The following is a 23288-nucleotide window of genomic DNA, read 5'->3' on the forward strand; positions in this document are numbered from 1 at the left end:
ACAGGAATGCAATGGCTCTTATCATGGACTACAGGATACTCTTCAACTTCTCAGGTGCTCCATCGAGAGGATCCTGGCCGGCTGCATCACAGCCCGGTATGGCAGTTATAACCCCCTAAACCGTAAGGCTCTACAAAGGGTGGTGAACACTGCTCATCACATCACCGGGGCGGAGCTGCCATCTATGGAGGACTTCTACACCCAGTGGTGTCAGAACACGACCAACCGGATGATCAGGGACCCAAATCACCAGGCTTAGGGACTGCTTAATAAAACTGTTGAACACTTGAACTCTCAACTATTGTGGAGTGTATAGTTACTATACACCTTAAACCTCTTCGCATACAGTACATGTCACATATACATTTACTGTCTGGTGTGTTCAACAGCAGTGTGGTTCTTTATCCTGTCAATTTTGTCATTTCTAATTTTCGCAGTGATTGTAATGATCATACATGACAACCGAAAAGGGATACATTGCTTTTTGATTTTATTTTACAAAAGAGAACTACATAACGTCATTCTATTCATATTAGAAAACATAGAAATATTGTGATATACAAGCATTTTTACAAGCACCAAAATACATCTGAAAATACAAAAAAATACAGCGAGACCATACGAGTCCTTGGTCATCTGAAAGGAGGCACACGAGGAAGGAGTGTGTGCGCCTCTCACCATCCAAAACGATTCACCAGAATGCTCTGGTCATCCAAGTCTTTCTGAACCTTCTTCCTCATGTAAAAGATGGGACAATCCCGACTGCAGAGGAGTCAGGAGGGACAGTGTTACCGAGTACTCAGGCATAATACTGCAGTTAACACAGTTACAGTAAATATATGCATATGATGTACTGTACATGTACCTGGTACAGAGCACATCCTCATGTAGGGAGCCCTGACAACGCTGACACTGAGTCCACAAGCGAGAGAAACGCTCCTCCAGAGTGCTTAGGTGAAAGATCTGCAATTCAAAAGCGTAATGTTAGAAACTCATCGGACATGACGGGCAAAGTTACGTTTGCTTTCAGATATTAACCCCTTAATTCTTAAATAAATTGTGCTTTTCTCGAACAGCAGACGAGTCTACAGCAGCCAAAATAATCAACGTAAAAAGTAACGAAATTAAATTTCATATTAAAATAGGCGTTCTGCTTAATCTACTTCAATATATTATATTTCAAATTCATTTTAATGAATTCCCTGAGCTCTGAGGAGTCTTATGATAAACAGACAACCATTGATAGAACATGAGACATTACATCTTCTAATATAGTCAGAGCTGTGACTTTATTTAAATAAACCCTTTTAATGAAGAAAATCAACATATTAAAGTATAAAGTCATCTTGCCTACCTCTTTTTGATACAGTTCAGACTCCTTCCTCTTACAGAAATCACACACAGCCGCTGCAATGACACACACGTTAGAAGTTACACAAACAAAGTTTTTTATCGTCGCTCCCACCCAAAAGACGCTTCAATAAAGCCTCACCTACGGATAAAAGAAAGAGGAAAACAAAGTAGAAAGAAATTCTGATCACACACCATCCGTCTTGAGCACAGCTTTGCAGCCGATACAGGTGCTCCTCTTCTGAGCAAACGCCATGAGGCCCCCGATCTTCGAGGTCAACACAGTCTTACAGCGCGTGTGGTCGCCCTCTGAAAGACACCAGAGAATTAAAACATTACGTTTTTAAAACTTGGAAAGATAATTCATGCTCAGTGTCGTTTATTTACCGAGCATATCTATATTACTTCTTTTGGGACACAAGAGTATTTTATGAGTTTCTTTATGAAACCTGTGCAGCTTTGGTTGTTATAATGCTGGCAAGGTTATACATCACCCATTAGATGTCTGCACATGATCAATCTACAGATTATAAAACTGTAACATTATTTTAAGTTACACTTTAAAATGTCACGAATAATGACCAACACAAAAAGTCGCATCAAAAAAAAAAGAAAATCAGATAATTTCACTAAAACGCAAATATATAATTGAGGAAACAATTAGTGTCAGCTTATTGCCTTAATTGTAAAAATGTGGGACTAGTTTTTACAAAGACTACAATGCGTGTGTGTTTGAAGACTTACTGAGCAGGACGTTTTCTGCCTTGCTCTCTCCCAGGATAGGCTCAAATATTCTCAGCAGGGGCTTGGACAGCTGCTGCTCCAGGTAGTATTGTGTGTCGATGGGAATGTTGTTCTCCAGCACAAAGATCGGGTCCTGAAATCACATGCGGAAGAATCACGATTATCATGGAGATTAAACATTACAAGAAAAGGGGGGGGGGGGGGGGGGGGGGGGGGGGGGGGGGTACACAAATTAAACCAAGTTATTTAGACAATGAAGGACAACACTTTACACCTCTGACTTCATGTATGCTGCTACACCCTTTGCAGCCTTAATGATGACGTATGGAACTCGGTCTCCCAGGTTTGGGGCACTGCCAGCATCTCTTTTCCTCATCCTGTAAAACATCCGTATTAATGGGTCAGTTCCCCCATATCTCACACCCCCACCCCCACCCCCACCCTCCTTGGAGTATTATTTGAAATGAGCAGACCTCTGAGCCAGCTCCACGTGCGCCTGTTTGCCAGCGTACTCCTGGGCAGTGCGCGTTAGCTCCTTGGTGATGACGAGCTGACTAATGTCGATGCGGTTGCACAGTAGGTCCGAGATCACTTCTTTAGCATGAGCCACAGCACCCTGGGGATCCCTGACGAAACATACCATCGGCTGTGATTATTTTCATAACAAATTAACGGCTCATTGTGCAGGCTGTTCTCACACAATATCTACGAAGCGTAATGCACTATAATTCGTATGTAACCCACGCAATCACTTCTTACAGTATGCATTTCACATAATCGTGAGCCAGGACAGGTGACGTAGTATAAAGATTTTTTTACCAATGATTTTTCTAAACTTTTCCTCATATTTTACCCCATTTCTATGATATACGTTACAATTTTACATCACACGATTAATAATAGATTGTTATTAAATATGTATGAATTACATTTTTTTTTAAAGTATGAAGCTACCATTGAACCAAAATGAACTGATAATGCATTATGTACAGAATATATGTGTGTGTGTGTGTGTGTGTGTGTGTGTGTGTGTGTGTGTGTGTGTGTGTGTGTGTGTGTGTGTGTGTGTGTGTGTGTGTGTGTGTGTGTGTGTGTGTGTGTGTGTGTGTGTGTGTGTGTGTGTGTGTGTGTGTGTACCTGTCTATGAGGATTCTCTGCAGACAGGTGTTGATGAGGTTAGCAACCAGAGGGCAATTGTCTCTTCGGACAGTTTCAATGCCTTTACAGTCCATCTTCTCATGCGTGTCTGCGCTGCCAGAGAAATAGAGGCCTGCGTAACGCTTCTTGTTGATCAGCAGGTACGGGTAGTACACCTGTGGAAGTGACAAATAGAAGCTCTCATTAGCTGAGAGGATACTCCATCTCTCCTGTGCTCCCAAATCTTATCTCTTACATGTTGAAACAGTTTCCGATTCTCAAAGATGCACTCGGGCCAGAAGTGCTCAATCAACAACTTCCACAGATCTTGAAATTACTAGAACAAGTGCTTTTTGACGGAAACGGTACCTTCTCAAACTCCAGCTTGATGGGCGGTGTGAAATGGGTCGATATCCACTCTGCTGCCTCCTTGCCAATATCCATTGCCTCCCTCACTGTGGCAACTCCAAGCTTAACCATGACGGAATCTGTGTCCCCATAAATAACCTTTAAAAGATTATAAACAAAAATAAAATGTAAACACGCACACAAAGTAGGTCCATTGAAAACATCAGACAGTAGGTCCTACAGTCCGCTCAAAACTCCATAACAGTATTTCTTAAAAATAAAAAGCTGATGTTAACCATTAAAAAAAAGAAGAAGAGTTTGGGTCAGAACTGACGCATGTATTCCTCACCTTGGCATCACCTGGGTAACCATTGGAAATGGTGTACTTGGACTCCACCAGTTGTTTTGTTTGTTCAATCATCTGTCTTCCAAAACCTGTGACACTCTAGACGAGAAAAGAAGGACAGTTTTAAAGAAGTTTAGCATTTAATTATCTGCAGAGTTGGAATAAGCTTTCATGGACGAACGTCGTCAGACACATTACAGGCCGTAACTTTCAATGTTTTATCCCAAAACTGCTCATGAAGAATGCAGCAGTTATCTTCTCAGCTACCTGTAAGTAAATCATCCTTCCACAAAACAGCCTGTTGTGGTTCATCTTTACACGAACAGTAGGTCTCTTTTTACCCCTGTTCTGTGGTTTCTATCTAAACTCTAATCTTTGCTCTACATCTCTGTTTATCGTCTGTTCTCTGACTTCACATCTGTGCAAAACTGTGAGAAGAGTGACAGCAAGTCAAATGGGGACAACAGTACTTAGCATAAATGAAAAACAGTTGCATTGGGCTGGAATTGTAAACATTAGATATGTTAAGAGACAGCTTGTTGTTCGTGGTATTTAAGAGTAATGACCGACCAGCAAGTGACATTTGCAGGTTTGTTTACATGCCGTTTTATGTGCTGCAGCAGAGTATGATAGCAGTGCTCTTTTCCCTTGTGAATGTTTGTGTGTGTGGTCGCTCATTCAACAAGCTCACATGAAGGACATGTGTTCATGTTTGTTACTTAGATAAGAATGAGACGAGCAGGAGAGCTTATCTGGTTTGTTGTTCAGAGTCTGTGGCTCTTGTGTTATGTTGCCAGATGCCGTGTGACTGTCTGCTTTGCCTAAAATAGATCACTGATGTTGACTGGCTGTATCGAAATATGGTATCCATATACGTAAACCTATACCTAAAGGTATCACGTAGAATTAATGTCAAACAGGCCGCCATAGCGAAACCAAAGAAATATCAAATATACATTTTTCCTCAAAGGTTAACACAGTGATTTACAGAGTAGATATTCATGCTTTTCCAGATGAAAAATACAATGTGAATTCAGTTGGACTTAACATTAGTATGAGACCCAGAGTCAAGTGCTCACCTGTGAGATCTCTAAGCAGGGCAGCTTGCCCACCTGAGCACCAGTGAAGCCATAGACGGAGTTTGCGCTGATTTTGAGGGCCAGCTGTCGGCCGTCCAGCACCTGCCTCTTGAACGGGTCAGTCTCCTTCTTTAGCTCCGTTTTGGCCCTGTGGACCAACATTGGGATAAGCTGAGAAGGAAGACACTTCTGACTGGTACACACATTTTATATTTTTCCAGAGTGAACTGAACATTATCACAACAAGAGGAAACACATGAAACACTAGTTGTGAATCAGGGGATAAAAGGTTACCAGGCTTAGCAGTAAATATACATTTTAAAAAGGTACAGTGGGACTGAAGCAGTCTACGGAGTTGCTAAATTCTCACTATAGTTCAGGACAGTTTGATTTTGTGAAGCATTTGAATAATTCAAACCTCTTCCTGGCAGAAAGCAGGTTCTCCAGGATCTCAGGTAGAAGTCCTTTCCTTACAGAGCTCTTCACAAACATATCGCCAGTCGGAGTCTTGATGAAATCCTCTGGTGAGAGGCTGAATACATACAACAGCTTCAGATATTAGCTCATTGTGTTGATACTAAACATAAAAACATGTATGTGTTATACATGCTTAATAGGCCATTAAGAAAGAACAAATCAATGAACAATCAATACATCGTGTCTATATGCAACTCGGGCTGGTTTAACATATATCGCAAATCCCATTGATTTGTTTCACCTGTCTAAAAGGAGGAACTAGCAGACTTACAAAACAAAAGCTAATTTCTTGTGGACTGTATAAAAACACTGCTCACCTCTGTCTCTCCGGTGAGCCCTTCTGCAGCAGGGTGGTGTAGCACAGATTGTGAGCCATCATGATGGACGGATACAAGGAGGAGAAATCCAGGGTGGCAATAGGTATGCTGTAATACCTAAACAGTGTAGAAGGTGGCGATGGAAAGGTATATAAGAAGATTGCACGTACCAAACCATCAAGAGCAGAGAGGAGTCATACACTCACACAAACGGATGTACATACCCTTTCTCTGGCTCAATGACAGTTGCTCCAGTGTAGTCTTCTCCTCCTTCTATCTTTACAACAGGCATGACCAGGTCCTGTTTCATGGCCTTAACATGTACAGACAGACACTTACAGTTTACACCCTTAAATCTGTATACATGCACAAGCATTGGTCCCATGTGTTTGTCTTTGTTACCTGTCGCAGAAGCTGAGAGACGACTTTGATCTGCTGTCCTCTTGAGAGCAGGTAGGTGAGAGGCACACCGGTCACTCTGGCCATCTCCATGTAGTTAATCACACACATCAGCTTCTGCAGCAAGCGCAGCGGGAGGTAGGCGTCTTTGAGGCAGTAGACGGCCAACCGTCGACGAGTCTGTTCGTTTCCATTCTGTGATGGAGGAAAACAGGAGAGAAGGATAGATGTAGAAAAAGCAGCAACAACTCTAGGTCAGTTTTTTAAGCTTAAATCATTTTTTAGATGTGTGATGTCCTAAGAGAAAAAGTATCCATACATCTGCTCTTATCCAGATACAACAAGGTTACTAGTTTGGGCGTTACCTGCAGATCAGTGATGATGGAGTGCTGCACATCCTCTTTCTGTTCTTGCAGGAAGTGGAAACTCACAGCGTTCAGCGTGTACGAACGCAGTTTATAGTCCCTGAAGAGAACCTGAGAGAGAAACACACAAATAAGACCGTGTGCAGAGTCTTTTTCTAAAAAACATTCTTACCCAAGCAGTGCAAGACATACTAACTGTGTAGTAACTTTATATATTGGTAAAGGTATGATTGCTGTTGCTGCAGATGAAGCTGACCTGCAGTAGATCAAACTGAACCCGGCCCTCCATGTTAATGATCTTGTTCTCTCTGCGGCCCATCTGCTTGCTCTGGAAGTTTAGGTCTCGCAAGACTGACTTAATGCCTCGCACTCGGCCGAGGTAGGGAAAGAAATTTACCTGAACACAAAAGAGCATGTTTTATTAAAGGGGGGGGGACAGAAACATTACTCGTAATCTGGTATTTTTAGGCCTTGGCATTGCATGGAAGGGGTAGAGAAATGGGGCTCCATCTAACCTTTAAAGCAGCTGCCCTGTTGAGCAAGTAGGGAAAGTCAAAGTTTTGGATGTTGTATCCAGTGATGATGTCTGGGTCCACAGTCCTCAAAAACTCCGCCCAGCTCTGCTCACAGAAACGTAAACAGAAACTCAATGATGTGATAGAAGATGAACAGAAATTAGAAAAGAGAAAGGAGGAAAACATGTCAGAATACTCGTGTGTTTCAATGCCTTACTGACGCGAGTGTGTATACCTGCAGTAGCTGTTTCTCCTGTGTAAAGCAAAATATCTGTGAGCCCACAATGCTGGCACAGGACTGGAGAGTGAACACGGTGCGAATGAAGGGCTCCGCCTCGCCCTGCCGCTGCACCATCGACGCTATCTGAATCACAGGGTCCTTGTCTGCTTCTGGGAAGATTCCTGGAAGGAAAGGAGTTGACACCAGAGTCAAACTCTGCATTTGCTTTTCATCAAGTATGTCAAAAAGTATGGGGTAATAATATGTATGGGGTTTAATGAGAATGACAAAGAGAAAGAAAGGAACCCACCTTTTCTTCCTGCACACTCAATGTCAAAGCTGAGCACCCTGAGTGGTGCAATCCTCTGCCAGTCTCCCTCTGCAGGGTGACTTATCAAATCTGTCCATCCCACATCCACCTCATACTGACACAAGGAAACCTGAAGGACAAAAACAGTGGGAGACGGTGCATGAGCGCCGTTAGTAAAAGTCTGACTGAACAGTGTTTATATGAAGCCACTCAGGGGGAAGTGAACTGCTGACCCAAGTAGTCACAGACATTTGTTCTACGGAAGTGTGAACCAGACCTACCTTGCCTGGGTACCGAGAATCTGTGGCCTCCATGCTCTTCTCTTCACGCACTCTGTACTTGCTTTTGGAAAGTTCAATCCAGCAGCATCCCACCACACCACTGTCCACCATAAACCTGAAAACACAGCGAGGCTCATTCAGCTGAAAAATACAGCTTTAGTGTTGCTTTTACTCATCAGTTGTTCTGTGAGAATCTTTAGCTGCAACAAGTTCCCCAGACGTAACGTTTAAGTCTAAAATGTGTTAAATTTCAATGGAATGCTTGCATTTAAACATGAATATTATAACCCACTGGTATGAGAATATGGCTACAAAATTATTCAGAGGACTAAAAGCTACAAATATCTTGTTTAGCCTGACAAAAGCAAAAACACCAGACAGTGCGAACATAATTTTTAACTCGAGAATATACAAACGAAATCTTGATATCAGTATATGCTGAGGTACATACGGCTTATAACTAAATGGACATATAAACATATTTCCATGTTTTTGTTTTCTTTGGTTATTTTACAGGCACCACAGGTTGCATTAAGCTCGCGTTCTGCACAGACAAGAAGCCAGAAAGTTGTCAGTGTGGCACGTTTGCAGTCTTATGCAGGTGACTTGATGATGACCGTCTCTTAACTGTTGCTTTTTCTTCTGTGCTCATTGTGTGAGTTATGAGCACACAAGCAATGTTTAAATGATCAAATCAAATTCCATGACTTTCATGTCTGCATTGTATGAAAATGGTCCATTCACAAATAAGAATTTGTAGAAATCAAGATTCGTGCTTCCATATCACTGCTAAGTTATCATTTCACCTTTACCATTTTTATACAGCACACACACACACACACACACACCTTATCTCAAAGTCTATGTTGGCCTCATAGGCTTGGTAACCCTGGATGGGGAACGGTCCGAACTTGAAGCCCTGCTCCAGCAGTCTCTTTGCCGGGGCGATGAGACGAGGCATCGCCATGGTTATCCGCAAAAAATCCAGAGTGCGTTTCCCATGGTAACCATACATGTCTGCAGAAAAAGGAAAATAAGAACTTTAACTTCAAGAATGATGATGAAAGCTTTGTACCTTAACTTTAACACATTGCAAGTACATTTCTTATCAAATGTTTGGAAACTAGGATCAGCCTTCTTGGTTCAAAGAACATCCTTGTGAGCGTTAAAGAATTAATTTACACAAACTATATTTAGTGAATAACAAATGCACATTAGCAGTTGAACAGCAGTTGTACTCACTCTCTTTGCGGGTGATGTCTACAGCCAACACTGTGACAGAGATGTTGTCCTTATTGGATCGCATGTCCTTCAGGACAACAGAGTTCAGCTCTCTTTTAAATTCACTCAGGTAATCAGATGTGAAACCTTTTTAAAAAAGGAAGCAGACAAAAGAGAAACATTGCAAGATTATTAAGACTTCATCATTTTAGCCACCAAAAGCTGAAATCATTCTGAAAGGTGACACGCCCAAATGACAGAAAGGTGTTCTACGGAGACTTTTTAATAGTAACTGACTGAAAGCTATTGTACTGAGGAAATGTGTCATACAAATACAGAGTGTTCATATTCACATACTTTATGTATTACCAAAATAATGACAGTACTCACCACTTGGTGCCGGAACATAGAAGTAAGGGTTAAAACCGTGGATGTGGCAACACACACTGTGGCCACTGTCTGTCACCCCAAACATCCGAATGATTGGGACTTTTCCTTGTACCTGACCAGGCATGCCAGCCACCGTTGCACCTGCAAAACACAAAAGTGGAAACAAGTTGCATACCGTTTCTTCTCACCTACAGCAACAGCACTTCAGCCGGTGGATATATTCTACACTCTCATCTAGATCAAAACAACAAAAGGAGCAAAGAGAATTATAAGCTATCTTTGATAATTACCTAAATAATAGTCAAGATCAAGCTGCTGAAACACCAACGTATCCGACGATGGGTCCAGTGACGGGGCGTCAGGCCGCCGCCAACGAGGGTTAATGTCTGCTGAGAAGAGGTCACCTGAGGAAACAAGGTAGTGAGACAGACATAAAAACAAAGTGCATTGTTTTGTTATCTCAATAGCTTTAGCCAAGAACTGGTAAAGTATTGTCAGAAATTGAACGTACACAGTAAGGTTTTTTTTTTTCCTGGAAGGACATTTAACTAGTTCCACAGTTGTGAATTACTTTAAGCAGACACTTGTATTATTCACAATGCATGTTGAGCTACAATGTTAGAGCTACCAGCCACACTGATTAATTACCCAAAATGAGGAAAAATCACTGTAAAATAAATATGATAATTATTCTACAGGTAGCTAGGTTCTGCAAAAAAAATACCCTGTAGCTGTGCTTGTTAAAGAAAACCACATGCATCAGTATGTGAAGTATAGAAGTGACATCTGTCAACAGTTTCAAACAGGTCTGCAAGTCATTAACATAACTCAATGATCTCTTGCTGTGTGCTTTTCTGTGCAATACTCACCTACGGGAATAACGTCATGGCCTGCCTGCCCCTCCATCTCCTCTGCCTCCATCTCGGGTTCATCAAACATGGACAATTCCTCTTCAAACGTCGATGGACTGTCTTCCCATTCACCAGTTGTTTTGCCCCGTTTGGCCTGGGACGCAGCCCCCTTATAAGGGCCACCATTGCGTCTTTTATGGTCCATGCCTTTAACAGAACATTGGGGGCAGAGAGCACGTTAGGGAATATGATCACAAAGAAGAAATACAATTCTTAACTGAGCAGTCACTATTTAATAAACTGGATGCATAATGAAGCCCAATAGCCATGTAACTAGCACGACTGTTGCTGTACCTTCCTAACGTCACACAACACAATAGTCACACAGTTAGGTGCACTGTTGATAACTGATGCACGTGTGAAAGCGGTTATTTCATATTCAACATCTAACGTTAGCTGTCAGACACGTTAAACTCGGTATTCCAGTGGTGACGTTTATGTGGAGTTATTTTCAGGGAGTGTGTTTTCTTTTGTAACAAACTAAAACAGCAAGCTAGCAAGCGCAGTGTAAACACAGCGCAGTCTCGCGCCAAAGCTGATCTTACCAAAACACGGGACTAATCTCACTGTGAAACTTGTCCAGACACCCGAGGATCAACGGATTAAGACCAACGGCTGGTGCGTTTCTAACGAAGCTGTAAATACCTGTCGAAGTTACTTCTCGACAACAGACCCCCGGATGACAACAGATCCCGCCACTCTTCTTTCAATTTGTGAACTTTCACCCACGAAAGCGCGGAAAATTTCCGCCGTGTTACTGGGCCCAACCATCAAGGAACGGACAATGACGTCACTGTCGAGGCGGAGACTCAGCGGTAACGATGAGGAAGTTGAACACGGCCCGTCTTTACCTAGTGGATGCGGAAGACCGTGTGTTTCCCAGGAAATGACGTAACACCGCTACACTGTTGTTTGTTTGTTGTTTAGTTAAATCTTTGCACTACTCTTTAGTTAGTTTATTTAATATTATTCATTATTTCATTGTATATATCGTGCATTTTTTTATATTTAATATTGTTTACTCTGTTATTTGTATTGTATATATTGTGCATTTAAAATTATTTTTTTCCTATTCTGTTACTTTGATTGCTTACCTGTATCATAATGCTGCTGTAGCGAACAAATTTCCCCTTGCAGGATTAATAAAGTATCTATCTATCTATCTACTTCATCAAATTTACACAACATAAAGGCCGTTTTTTTCATATTGTGTATTGTATTTAATGCATGGAAGTATACACTCAAAAGAAGGAGGCAATTGCTTAACAAACAATTTATGTTTTAGGTTTGCCTCATAGACTGTATATTAGAAGGGTCTGCCTTCATTACTTCCTTATGATGTTTTATTATTGATAGTGTACTCAATAGAATCCCCTGTACTTCTAATGTGCCCTCTTATATAAATTATTTGTGAAGTAATAATCATTATTATATGGGTTTAAGTGTATATTGTGCAATTGTGTTTTATTTTTCACAGATATGAAGGCAGGCAATATCTTTGTCTTTGGTCAGATAAAACAAGATGCCCTGACTTTGCACTCTATACATTTTTCACTATATTTTCAGGTGTTTTATCACATATTAAGAAAATCAGTTTTTTCTTTTCTTTTGTAGCTAACCTATATGATTTAGTGTCATGGTTATTTACTTTAAACTCAACTAAAAATGATAAATAGTGAGCAGGGCTTTATAAATAAAAACACAGGACCCATATCCCTGAAAGATGCTGGGGCTTTCCTTCACGCCCTCCAGACACAGATAAGCACACACAGTCAGAGGTCACAAGTCAACATCTCTGCAGCTGGCAGGAGGGTAGTGCCATGCTCAGTGACACCTCAGCCGTGCAGATCTTTGCTGAAATCAGTCTCAGTTAATTACTCTTATCTACCAAGGAAATTCTTGCATGTTATCGTGATATCTGCGTATATTTTCCCCTCTGCTCACGCTGAGGCAGCCTGTGACGTCATCCACTCAGTGACAAGCAGGTTGCAGACACAACACTTGAATGCACTCCTTATCTCTGGTGATTTGAATCATGCCCCTCCATCCTCCACTCTGCCCACATTCACCCAATATGTTACATGCGACACCAGAGACAATAAAACACTGGATCTATTTTATGCCAACACTAAGGAAGCATACACCTCATCACCTCTCCCTCCCCTGGGAAGATCTGATCACAACCTGGTGCACCTCCTGCCTGTGTATACCTCTCGTGCACCAGCAGTCACTCGCAGAGTCAAAAGATGGCCCAAGGAGGCGGATGAGGCTCTGAAGGACTGTTTTCACTCAACCATGTGGGACGTTTTCAGTGATGCTGACAGTCTCATACATTGTATAACAGACTATATTAACTTCTGTGTGGAGAATGCCGTACCCACCTGGATTGTACAGTGTTTTTCCAACAGCAAACCCTGGATTACTCCTCAGATAAAGGCCCTCCTCAAGGAAAGAAGAGGGCATTTAGGTCAGGTAACAAGGGGGAGCTGAAGACTGTGCAGAGGGAACTGAGGAGGTGGATCAGGGAAGACAAAACAGATATAGGAGGAAAATGGAGGATCATTGTTCCTTGTTCCTTGTGACCATGTCTGGCCACAAGGAACCCGACTCCCAGCCTGTGGGGGACCAAAAGTGGGTGAATGATCTGAACCCATTCTTCAACAGATTTGATCATCCTCCCTTCCCCCTATCCAGTTCTCCCTGCTGCTGCAACTCCCTTCTTCTGCACCCCTTGTATATTGCCCTTCCCCCACCATTCAGCTCCCCTCGACCCTCCACATACACTGCTCTTCTTGTTCAATGTCCCACCCCCCCACCAACAACCTCCAGCACACAGCCCCCACCCTGCAAATTGTCCCTCACAATAAACAAGATGAGGAAAGAACAGAGAAAGATCAATGCGAGAAAGATCAATGCAAGAAAGGCCGCGGGTCTAGATGGCATCAGCTCAAGGCTTCTCAAGTCCTGCGCAGACCAGCTGTGTGGAGCACATCTTCAACCTGAGCCTGAAGCTGGAGAGAGTGCCGCAACTGTGGAAAACATCCTGCGTGGTACCAGTGCCAAAGACATTGCACCTCAAGGACCTCAACAGCTACAGGCCAGTGGCACTGACATCGCACGTGATGAAGATTTTTGTATAAATAATCTGTTCAATCCACTGTGCAATGTTAACAACCATTCAGTTGGACTATATAATATTGTAGTTATTGTTGTTTTTATACATTTTTTACTTATTTATTATACCTTTACTGTGTGATTTTCAATTTACTATACTTGTTTTGATCTTGTTTTTCTAACTGTGTCTCTTGTTTGTCCGTTTGCACTATCCACTATGCTGCTGTTATCCTGTAAATGGGACTAATAAAGGATTATTTTATCTTATCTTAACAACAGGTTCAGCAAATTTACCAATACATACCATGTGTTCAGGCTATTTAGGGATAGAAGGTTGTGGGAGGTTAGACAGATGGTCGCCAGTGGAAAGGGTCAGTACATCACAGAGATTTGTAGAGGGGTTGGGTTTCTTAATGTCACTGGTCACGTTGTGTTCTCCAAAACTATGCTCTCACCCTTAAAATACATTATAAATAACTCTCTCCCTCCTCATTGGAAAAAAAAAGATAAAGTTACCCGGTTTCCTATGACTCCCCTCTTTTGTATGGATGAAAAGATAATTGGCCAACCACTGCAACACCCTTTAACTTACGCTCAGCCAATTGCGTCCTTCAGTCGAAGCAAACGCCCAATTCCCGTCACTTTGTGTGCAGGGGCGGAGTTAAAGCGGAGACTGAGGCCAGTAGGAATGAAGCTCATGAATAATGTGGTAGCAGAGACCTCGCATTCACCAACCCACCCTTCTTCCTGCATCCCTACCCAGGCCCTCATCTGACAGTAAACGCACCAGACCAATGTGAATCGCTGTCATTAGAAAATCCGCCCCCTTTTCCTCTCTCTCAGCTGGGTTACATTTTTCCTGGATTGACCGCGACAGCTGCCAATGTGTTGCTCATCTTCGTGAAGTTGTGACAAAACCGAAGGGTGAGTAGAAATCTGCCTTTTTTTATTTTCCAAAATGATCATATTGTAACACTTCCTCACCAGACGGGGACGCGCATCGGGACGCTGTGTCCTTTGCGCGTGTCCGCAGCTGCAGTAGGTGCTTGATGTCACGTTCGCTCCTCAACTCACGAGGAAACGTAGACGATACATACTGCAGCATGCATATTGAGCCAGGAGGTCTGCTGTTGGTTTTATGGGTCTGTTGTCGCCTGTAGTCGTTGGACGAGCTGTCGCTGTCCGAAGCTGACGTGCAGTGCGTCCTTCATGGCCTGATTTGGGTCTTGTCCTCTGCCAGACTTTTAGGCCCAGTGCGCCGCTCAAACCAAACTGTTAGTAAAGGGTATGACATTGTAAAGGGCAAGATGGTGCTAATTGTTACTGCATGTCCATGTGAGTGTCGGTAGTTAATTATATAGCATCCATAAAGTGGTGTACCAAACAGGTGATGGTGCCCCTCAATTGAGAGCTCCAGGGAATCCCAGGGGGGCCAAAGAAATGAGCAGCACTTTCACTTAACCACTGTGGTATTTACTCTCTTTAACAGGATGATTGTTTGTCTCTCTATCTATATCACACCAAACTATAAAACGCCTTTTTTGAAATAGATCCTTTGTTTTTACTTCTCTGTCTTATGTCTCTTCAGAATAATATGCTACTTTCACATTGAAATTGAAAATATTTGCATGTTCATAGATTCTATGTAATGTAGTTCAACATGGGAGAATAAGTAGATGCAATTCAAAGGATTTTTAATAAAGTATGTATTTTTACTCTATTGTTCTTAAACATGTCTGGGGGAGTTCTATTTAAGCTGGTCTGGTGTGCATATCTGAGGTGAAGTTTATTTTAGAAGATGTTTTTTAATCAGTTTGAACAGCACTTTCCAATCATATTGTTTCTGTGTGTTCTGGTTTATCTGGGCCATTATCAGGCTTGCACAGTGACCGACTGTTTTACACCAACTCCCTTTGGTCCACTGCTATCTGCTAGTCAGCACAATCACTTAAGAAGTTGAGATCAGCTTGTCGGTAGAAGGCCTATACTTAGATTGAATTTCTGGTCGGCAGTGTAAAACACTAAGTTGTGGACAGGATTGTCGTACAGGTGGAAGTCTGTGTGTAACCCAGGGTTTGTGCACTGTTTAGTTTCTGTAGTTTTCCACACGTCTTAACACAATTTCAACATTTCATAGCATATCAACAAGTGAACTGATCCATGCCCTTGTCTGCGCCCTTGTCTTTCCCATGACACTCCCCCAATTGTTCAGGAAGTTGCACCATTTTTGCAAGCAGGAACATAACACAAAGTTGTATATTCAGTGCATCTTTCACTCAGTCAGCAGGAATGCACTCCTCCACATGTCTCTAGCACTAATAGGAAGCTGGATAATTAAACTTCTTTTGCTGCAGTAGGATGCAGTTACGGTCTTTATAGTGCATATCTGGTGTATTAATTTGGTTACGATACAAATTTCACAGAGCAGACTTGTAATTTTTGCGTAGAGATGGATTTGATACGCATGACTACAGTTGTGTGTTTTATGTTGTTAAAAGCAGCAGTAGTAGGAAGAAAAAGCCCTTTGACCATCTCAGATTATAGACAGAGCAAATACTGTTGACGCACAATCGCTCACAAACATACACACGTCTACGTAAATATCTATCAATCAATGTACCACTACAGTGTTGTTTGTTTGCACAGGGTTTCCTATAATAACAGCCAAAGGTTAGACTTATTAAGTCACCAGGAAATTAAAATGTTTGAAACAGTTTATTACAAAGGCAGAATTTTGAAGAAATCAAATCTTTTAGTATAAATGTAATCATCTCACCAGAGAGGATTGTTATAGTGGTAAAATAATTGAGAATGGCTGTGTTCACACCACGGAGCTATAATGTAATAGTTTTGTGAAATAGGATGTGGGGTTTGTTGACGACATACTTGCAAAATGTTGCGCTGTTTAAAAAATGGTGTCATTTACACTTCAGGTTTAACTGATGCTATTACTTTGCATTGGAAAAAAATGTAATCCTTCAGTTTCTTTAATGCCAATCAATTGGTTTAAAGTCAGAGTGTCATTGCAAATGTAAACATGTTTTTGTATCCCAAAGTTAATGTTTTAAAATAAAAATATAAGCTGCTAAATTTCTTTGGAAAGAAATAAAAACAAAGAACAAGTTTTGATGTAAAAGCCTTGTTCTAAGTATGAATTACTCACACATCACAATACTTTTGGTAAATAAGTGACAAGTGTGACATGTATGGTGTATACACAGTTGGAAGGTGCTCCCTTCTCAGCTGAGTGTGTTCTATGTTTACCCAGCATGCCGCTGGCTCGCAGCCTCTCTGTCACGTCCCTGTCAGGACTGGAGGAGTGGGATGAAGAGTTTGATTTGGAGGACGCTGTTCTTTTTGAAATTGCGTGGGAGGTCGCCAACAAAGGCAAGTGTGTGTGTGAATTTGGTCCTTGCTTAAGTGTATTTGTGTCTGCACTTACTTTTTAAAGTTTGGGAAATGAAATGGTTTCCATATGTGAATACTTAATGAAAATACATGCCGAATGCATTTTGTAAGTCGCTTTGGATAAAAGCGTCAGCTTAATAAATGAATGAATGAAAAAAACTACATTCGTACTTTCCATGTATATGTCTAATCTTGATCAGTCGCACAGGATATAACCTTCAGATAATTTCTAGTTGTAAGAGAGACCTGTCACCATAATGCTTCATATATTTCAGGTTAAATCATATTATATCTTTGTCTCTACTTTGTGTGCGTACGTGTGGCACGTTTGCTGCATGTGTGAAGTTGGAGGCATCTACACCGTCATCCAGACCAAAGCCCGTATGACCGCAGACGAATGGGGGGAGAACTATTTCCTGGTGGGCCCTTACGTGGAGAGCAACGTGCGCACTCAGGTGGAGCTGATCGAGCCCACCAACCCCGTGCTGAAGAGAACCATTGACAAGATGAACGCGAGTGGGTGTAAGGTACTACCACACGCACACAGTAAACACATATATACGCCTCAGAGTTAATTTTGTATGTTCCACTCAAGGACAGTCATTATTACTACAAATAGTTGGAGGGTTTATAGAGGGAGATTTGCGAATGTATGGTGAATGTGAACTACACTTACAAACCCAGTTAGAGATCATCCCCTCTTTCATACTCTGCCTTGACCACGTCTCTGAACCCGGTGACATTTCCTCTCAAAGGTTAGAGGTTGTATCAGTGTCTCTCTGTCTCAAAAACATACTCCAGAAATAGGTGTGTGTGTGTGTGTGTGTGTGTGTGTGTGTGTGTGTGTGTGTGTGTGTGTGTGTGTGTGTGTGTGTGTGTGTGTGTGTGTGTGTGTGTGTGTGTGTGTGTGTGTGTGTGTGTGTGTGTGTGTGTGTGTGTGTGTGTGTGTGAGTGAGTGAGTGAGTGAGTGAGTGAGTGAGCTCTGTGCTGTGTCGGAGTGCAGTGGAGAAATGTGTTTTTAAAAGATATATATCCTGTATTCCAGTTTAGTCATACTTGATGCTTGAAGTGACTTACTTTTTTTGCACTTCTGTGTCTAGCTTGACAAACTTCATCAAGGTAATCTTGTATTGTGTGGTTAGACTGTTTTAAATCCAGTTTTAGTAGGCAGAGTGTCCTGCAAGTAAAGTACTTTTTGATTTGAAAGAGAAGGATTAGAACCATTTATCGACATATTGAGAAAAACGTAAATAGCAAAAAATGAATGCAAAAAAAACATAGGAGTTGTTGCAGCAGCGGCAACTCTTAATACTAAAGTGAATGTGTTTTCTGAGATGCGAGTGGTTTATATTATTTTGGTTGGTGTGTGGCATGAAGAATTAAAGTTAATTTCCCCCCTTTTCTCCATTTCCCTGCAGGTCTACTTTGGGCGCTGGCTCATTGAGGGCAGTCCCTATGTTGTTCTGATTGATGTTGCGTTTACCGCCTGGTCTCTTGACAGCTGGAAAAGGGAATTGTGGGACCTTTGTGACATCGGCGTGCCATGGTTTGACCGGGAGGCCAACGATGCCGTGCTGTTTGGCTTCCTGACTGCCTGGCTTCTGGGAGAGGTCAGCAGCAAGAGAACTTAAAGTGACAAGAATTTCAATAAAAATGCAATGTTGAGTTTGTTTTAGTCGAAAGGAGAAATTGAATACTGTGCAGAAAGAACACGGATTGGGCTGTTGCTCCTTGAAAAGTCTAAATGCTTGGAATGTCAAAACCCAGGAAGACGCATGAAATATAAGTTGTGTTTTGATTCATATTGGTGTGTAAGTGTGTAGTCCATATTAACACTGTTCTCTCCCACATTGCAGTTTGCGGCCCAGAGTGAGGAGCCTCCGCACATCGTGGCCCATTTCCATGAGTGGTTGGCCGGCCTGGGCTTAGTGTTGTGTAGACATAGAAAGCTGTCCATCGCAACCATCTTCACCACTCATGCCACACTGCTGGGACGATACCTGTGTGCTGGAAGTGTCGACTTCTATAACAAACTTGCTGACGTGCGTGTCTGTACTGTGTACCTGTCTAGATTTTATTACGCAGCACTGTAATATAGCAAAAACAAAATAATAGAAAGATGCCATTTAACTGTCGAGCTGACTTTGATTCTTAAAATGAATACATAATCAGACAGATATTCAACAAGAAATGTACACTTCATCGCACTCTCCCTCTCGTGTTTGTGTCCCATTCAGTTCAACGTGGATAAGGAAGCAGGCGATAGACAGATTTACCACCGCTACTGTTTGGAGCGGGCGGCCGCTCACTGTGCTCATGTCTTCACCACTGTGTCACAGATCACAGCCATTGAGGCAGAGTACCTGCTCAAGAGGGCACCAGGTTTGTGGAGGTGATTTGATGTGTGAAATACAGAAACTTCCTAACGTCATTTGTCACTGGCCAGACACATCAGGCCTTGACTGTGCGAGGATATGATGTATTTCTCACTGCTTTCCTACTGAATGTTTCAATGCATTAAACTTTTAATTCACAAAGTTAGCTACCTAGCTATTTAGATAATTGACTAACTGTTTCTCTGTGTCTGTGTTTTGCATTTAATGCCCTTTACCTCTCCCATCACAAACAGACATTGTCACTCCCAATGGGCTCAACGTGAAGAAGTTCTCAGCCGTGCATGAGTTTCAAAACCTCCACGCTCAGAGCAAGAGTCGGATTCAGGAGTTTGTCAGGGGACACTTCTACGGGTTAGACACGCATCACTCAACATTCACAGCTCAGTCAAAACCGTTATTCTAGTGAAAAACTATACTATCATAATGTTCTGATTGTAAGCGCTACACTCATCCAGCTCTTGTGACAGATTTTGGTTTGTGTTTGACCACCAGGCACCTTGACTTCAATCTGGACAAGTCTTTGTTCCTGTTTATTGCTGGAAGGTATGAGTTCTCCAACAAAGGTGCCGACATCTTCTTGGAAGCTTTAGCCAGACTCAACTATCTACTGAGGGTAAGTGTGTGTGTGTGTGCGTGTGTGAGAAGGAAGAAGGTGAATCTTAGGTGTAAAAATGTGACCCCATATTCCTGTATGGTCTGACTGTTGCAGGTCAATCACAGTGACGTGACCGTCATTGCGTTCTTCATCATGCCAGCTCGGACAAACAACTTCAATGTGGAGACCTTGAAGGGCCAAGCAGTCAGGAAACAGCTCTGGTGAAGTTTCTTCTCATGTTAACCAATATGAAACGAGATAAGGCCAGACAGCCAAATTGCTACACTCATTCACTCAGAAAAGTGTTTTGAAGTTGTCTAATTCTACTTGCATTTTCTTTGTTTTTTTCCCCTGACAGGGATACTGCTCAGACTGTGAAGGAACGTTTCGGAAAGAAACTTTATGATTCACTTCTCGTGTAAGTTGGCCATTTTCAGTAAAATGTGGAATGACCTGTTTTATAATGCCATCAAATATAAAGTAGGATGAAAGTAAGAAACCTACCTAATAACAAACATTTGTTAATAAATGTAATCAAGGATTTTCCAATCAGACCTATATATACCTAGATTCAGATTCTTTGTGTAGCCATTGTTCAAACAAACTGGTTGAGTTTATTCATGCTAATAAATATTCTATTGTAGTCATTTTACAAGTCTAAAACAAGCTGTCTTCATCAGTGGGCAACTGCCAGATGTGTCGAAAATTCTGGACAAAGACGATTTCACCATAATGAAGCGTGCCATCTTCGCGACTCAGAGACAATGCCAGCCTCCAGTCTGCACTCACAACATGCTGGACGACAGCAGCGACCCCATCCTTAACTGTGTCCGCCGCATCGGCCTTTTCAACAGCTCTGCTGACCGTGTCAAGGTAAGCTCAGCTGTCAGTAGTCCATAAATGCCCACAAAATTATTTCTTCTCACCTTTGTATGTTTTAAAGGCATTCTAAACTCGACTATAATATATCAGCTGTGTAGATGATTTAAGTTTCTGCAGTGATTATCATTCCATATTGTGACGTTTTAGTGCGCCATTTTGTGGGCGAGAATATAGTAAATACTCCTACTGAATGGCTTCTCCCTCCTTTAGGTTATCTTCCATCCTGAGTTCCTTTCGTCCACCTCTCCTCTACTTCCAATGGATTATGAGGAGTTTGTAAGAGGCTGCCACCTCGGCGTCTTCCCCTCTTACTACGAGCCTTGGGGCTACACACCAGGTATGACTCATGCATGCTGACAAGGTGTATTTATGTGTGTGGGTTTGTTGTATAAAATCAAAATTATTAATCGGGCCTTACTGTTTCTTTCACTGTCAGCTGAGTGCACAGTCATGGGAATTCCATCAATCTCAACTAACCTGTCAGGCTTTGGCTGTTTCATGGAGGAGCACATAGCAGACCCCTCAGCATATGGTGCGTTTCTCATACTTTATCTGTTTAACTCCAAGTATGTCTTTTAAAAACATATGCAGGGATAACTGATGCTTTCTTTCACATCATGATGTTTCTTTTTGCAGGTATTTACATCCTGGACCGCCGGTATCGAGGGGTCGACGAGTCGTGTAACCAGCTCACATCCTTCCTGTTTCAGTTTTGCAAGCAGAGCCGACGCCAGCGGATCATCCAGAGGAACCGGACTGAGCGTCTGAGCGAACTCTTGGACTGGAGATACCTCGGCAGGGTTAGATTCAAAATCTAAAACTAATATTTTGTTCATGTGATCATTGCTCAACTTCACGATGGATTAATGTTGTTGTTTTTTTCTTGATTTCTGCACTAGTATTATATATCTGCCCGTCATATGGCCCTGGCTAAAGCCTTCCCTGAAACTTACATGTATGAACTTCATGAGCCCACCTCGGTAAGTTAACACGTGTGTTTGGATGAAAGAAAGTTTTCACTATTTATTGTTATTTCACAAATCCTTACACACCTCCACTGATTGAGATTCTGATGCCTTTTGTTTCTCGCCCCTCAGACCTCAGGTTTCCGTTACCCTCGACCAGCTTCTGTGCCTCCGTCTCCAGCTCTGTCCCGCCACTCTTCCCCCCACCACAGCGAGGGTGAGGACAATGACGACAATGACGAAGAAGAACGCTACGACGAAGATCTGGAGGCAGAAAAGGACCGGGTGAACATCCGCCAGCCCTACACACTGCCATTCAAAAATAAGTCTTCTGCTGTCCTGGGGGCCAATGGAAACGGCGATCCTGTCACGAGCGAGAAAAACTGAGACATGCACAAACGCATATATATACACATGCAGTACATGCTGAACCTCACTAGTGAAACTTTATCTGTGGCAATCGTTTAAGTCATCCATGTACTTTATAGTTGTGTGAACACGAGTGATACATTTAATATCGGCTTGTTGTGAAAAATGACATCACTGTCAGTGTCTTCCCAACCTGTTTGTACCTCAGAATCTTTAGAAAAAGTCTGTCTGTTTGACATGTTTCAGTTACACCAGCAGTGGTTTGCTTTGAGGAGTAAATACAGCAGCTAGAAAGGGCTAAAGAAAGCTCAATAATGAAAACAAATCAGGATTGCTGGATTTTGTAGTGTACTAACACTGGATAACATACTGTAGGTCTAAAACATTGAAACAATAATAGAGGATTATTTTGAGTAGCTGGAGGAGTTTTTATACTTGTTTCAAACGTGGGTCAGAGCAGGGAAAGAACACAACCCTCCTTTATACCAGATTGTCACCTGGACTTATTGAAAGCTATTTTCCTGGTTTAAAAAAAGGCTCATGTGAAGATGGTGTCATTTGCTTCGAGTACACATAGAGAGCACCTGTTGTTTTACTTGGTTGGCTTAGAAGTGTGATGATGATGATGATACAGAGCTTCGAACACAACTGTCCACCTTGTAGCATCTTTTTCTGTCTTTTAAATGCCTCGTTTACTACGCAACTTCTCAGAGTGGAAATATAATGTAGAACACATACACAGCAACAACAAATGGCATCAGAAACCAAAAAAAGGTCAGTTTTCTCATTCGGAGAATAGTGTGTGTTTTCTTTTTTGTTTTGCGCCTTAGTATCACAGCCGTTCAGTGGCAATCACCAATTAACAACCTCACGCTCCTCTTTATCTGTCTGCGCTTGTGTGGATTATTCCTGGGTTTGCCTGTTTCGACAAGTATAACATTTTAAAGGGAATAGAGGTGAGATGGACGGGACAAAAAGGGACTGAGATGATAACAATGTTTTTGGGTAAAGATTGTGAGAGATGGCAGGCAAATAGCTAGACTTGACTATACACTTGTCTGTAATGGAAGAGGAAAATGATTTTACCAGGCATATAACCCCCCCCCCCCCCCCCCCCTGTAAGAGTTTTATCATTTGTTACAATCTTGC

General features: G+C 42.0%; 2 protein-coding genes across 4 annotated transcripts; one reads left to right on the top strand and one right to left on the bottom strand.

Annotated features, from left to right (window-relative positions):
• Nucleotides 1–473: 473 nt before the first annotated feature.
• On the bottom strand, nt 474–11183 carry pold1 (polymerase (DNA directed), delta 1, catalytic subunit). 2 transcript variants are annotated; one of them, XM_079177004.1, is made up of 27 exons: nt 11056–11183; nt 10369–10557; nt 9790–9903; nt 9500–9640; nt 9131–9256; nt 8737–8905; nt 7889–8003; nt 7608–7737; nt 7313–7479; nt 7078–7182; nt 6819–6959; nt 6563–6673; nt 6201–6392; nt 6023–6111; nt 5799–5915; nt 5423–5536; nt 5005–5152; nt 3929–4024; nt 3601–3738; nt 3232–3407; nt 2568–2720; nt 2369–2471; nt 2095–2227; nt 1546–1659; nt 1355–1407; nt 866–963; nt 474–762 (listed from the first exon to the last, which is right to left on the bottom strand). In XM_079177004.1, exons 2-27 carry the CDS (start codon nt 10553–10555, stop codon nt 675–677), a joined length of 3318 nt encoding a protein of 1105 aa, XP_079033130.1. In that variant the 5' UTR covers nt 10556–10557; nt 11056–11183; the 3' UTR covers nt 474–674. The 2 variants fall into 2 exon arrangements, with proteins under 2 accessions (XP_079033130.1, XP_079033131.1); XM_079177005.1 differs by having other exon boundaries at nt 10956–11129.
• A 2974-nt stretch (nt 11184–14157) lies between these two features.
• Nucleotides 14158–23261, top strand: gys1 (glycogen synthase 1 (muscle)). 2 transcript variants are annotated; one of them, XM_079177494.1, is made up of 16 exons: nt 14158–14448; nt 16793–16911; nt 17278–17459; nt 18351–18542; nt 18789–18974; nt 19170–19314; nt 19562–19679; nt 19821–19941; nt 20038–20144; nt 20282–20341; nt 20604–20796; nt 21016–21142; nt 21242–21337; nt 21442–21605; nt 21705–21785; nt 21903–23260. In XM_079177494.1, the coding sequence occupies exons 2-16, from the start codon at nt 16794–16796 to the stop codon at nt 22155–22157; spliced, it is 2145 nt and encodes a 714-aa protein (XP_079033620.1). In that variant the 5' UTR covers nt 14158–14448; nt 16793; the 3' UTR covers nt 22158–23260. The 2 variants fall into 2 exon arrangements, with proteins under 2 accessions (XP_079033620.1, XP_079033621.1); XM_079177495.1 differs by lacking the exons at nt 14158–14448; nt 16793–16911; nt 17278–17459 and adding an exon at nt 17936–18051 and having other exon boundaries at nt 21903–23261.
• The last annotated feature ends 27 nt before the right edge of the window (nt 23262–23288 follow it).

This window comes from Pholis gunnellus (genome assembly GCF_910591455.1).
Source record: "Pholis gunnellus genome assembly, chromosome: 17".
In the NCBI taxonomy this organism is placed as follows: Eukaryota; Metazoa; Chordata; class Actinopteri; order Perciformes; family Pholidae; genus Pholis; species Pholis gunnellus.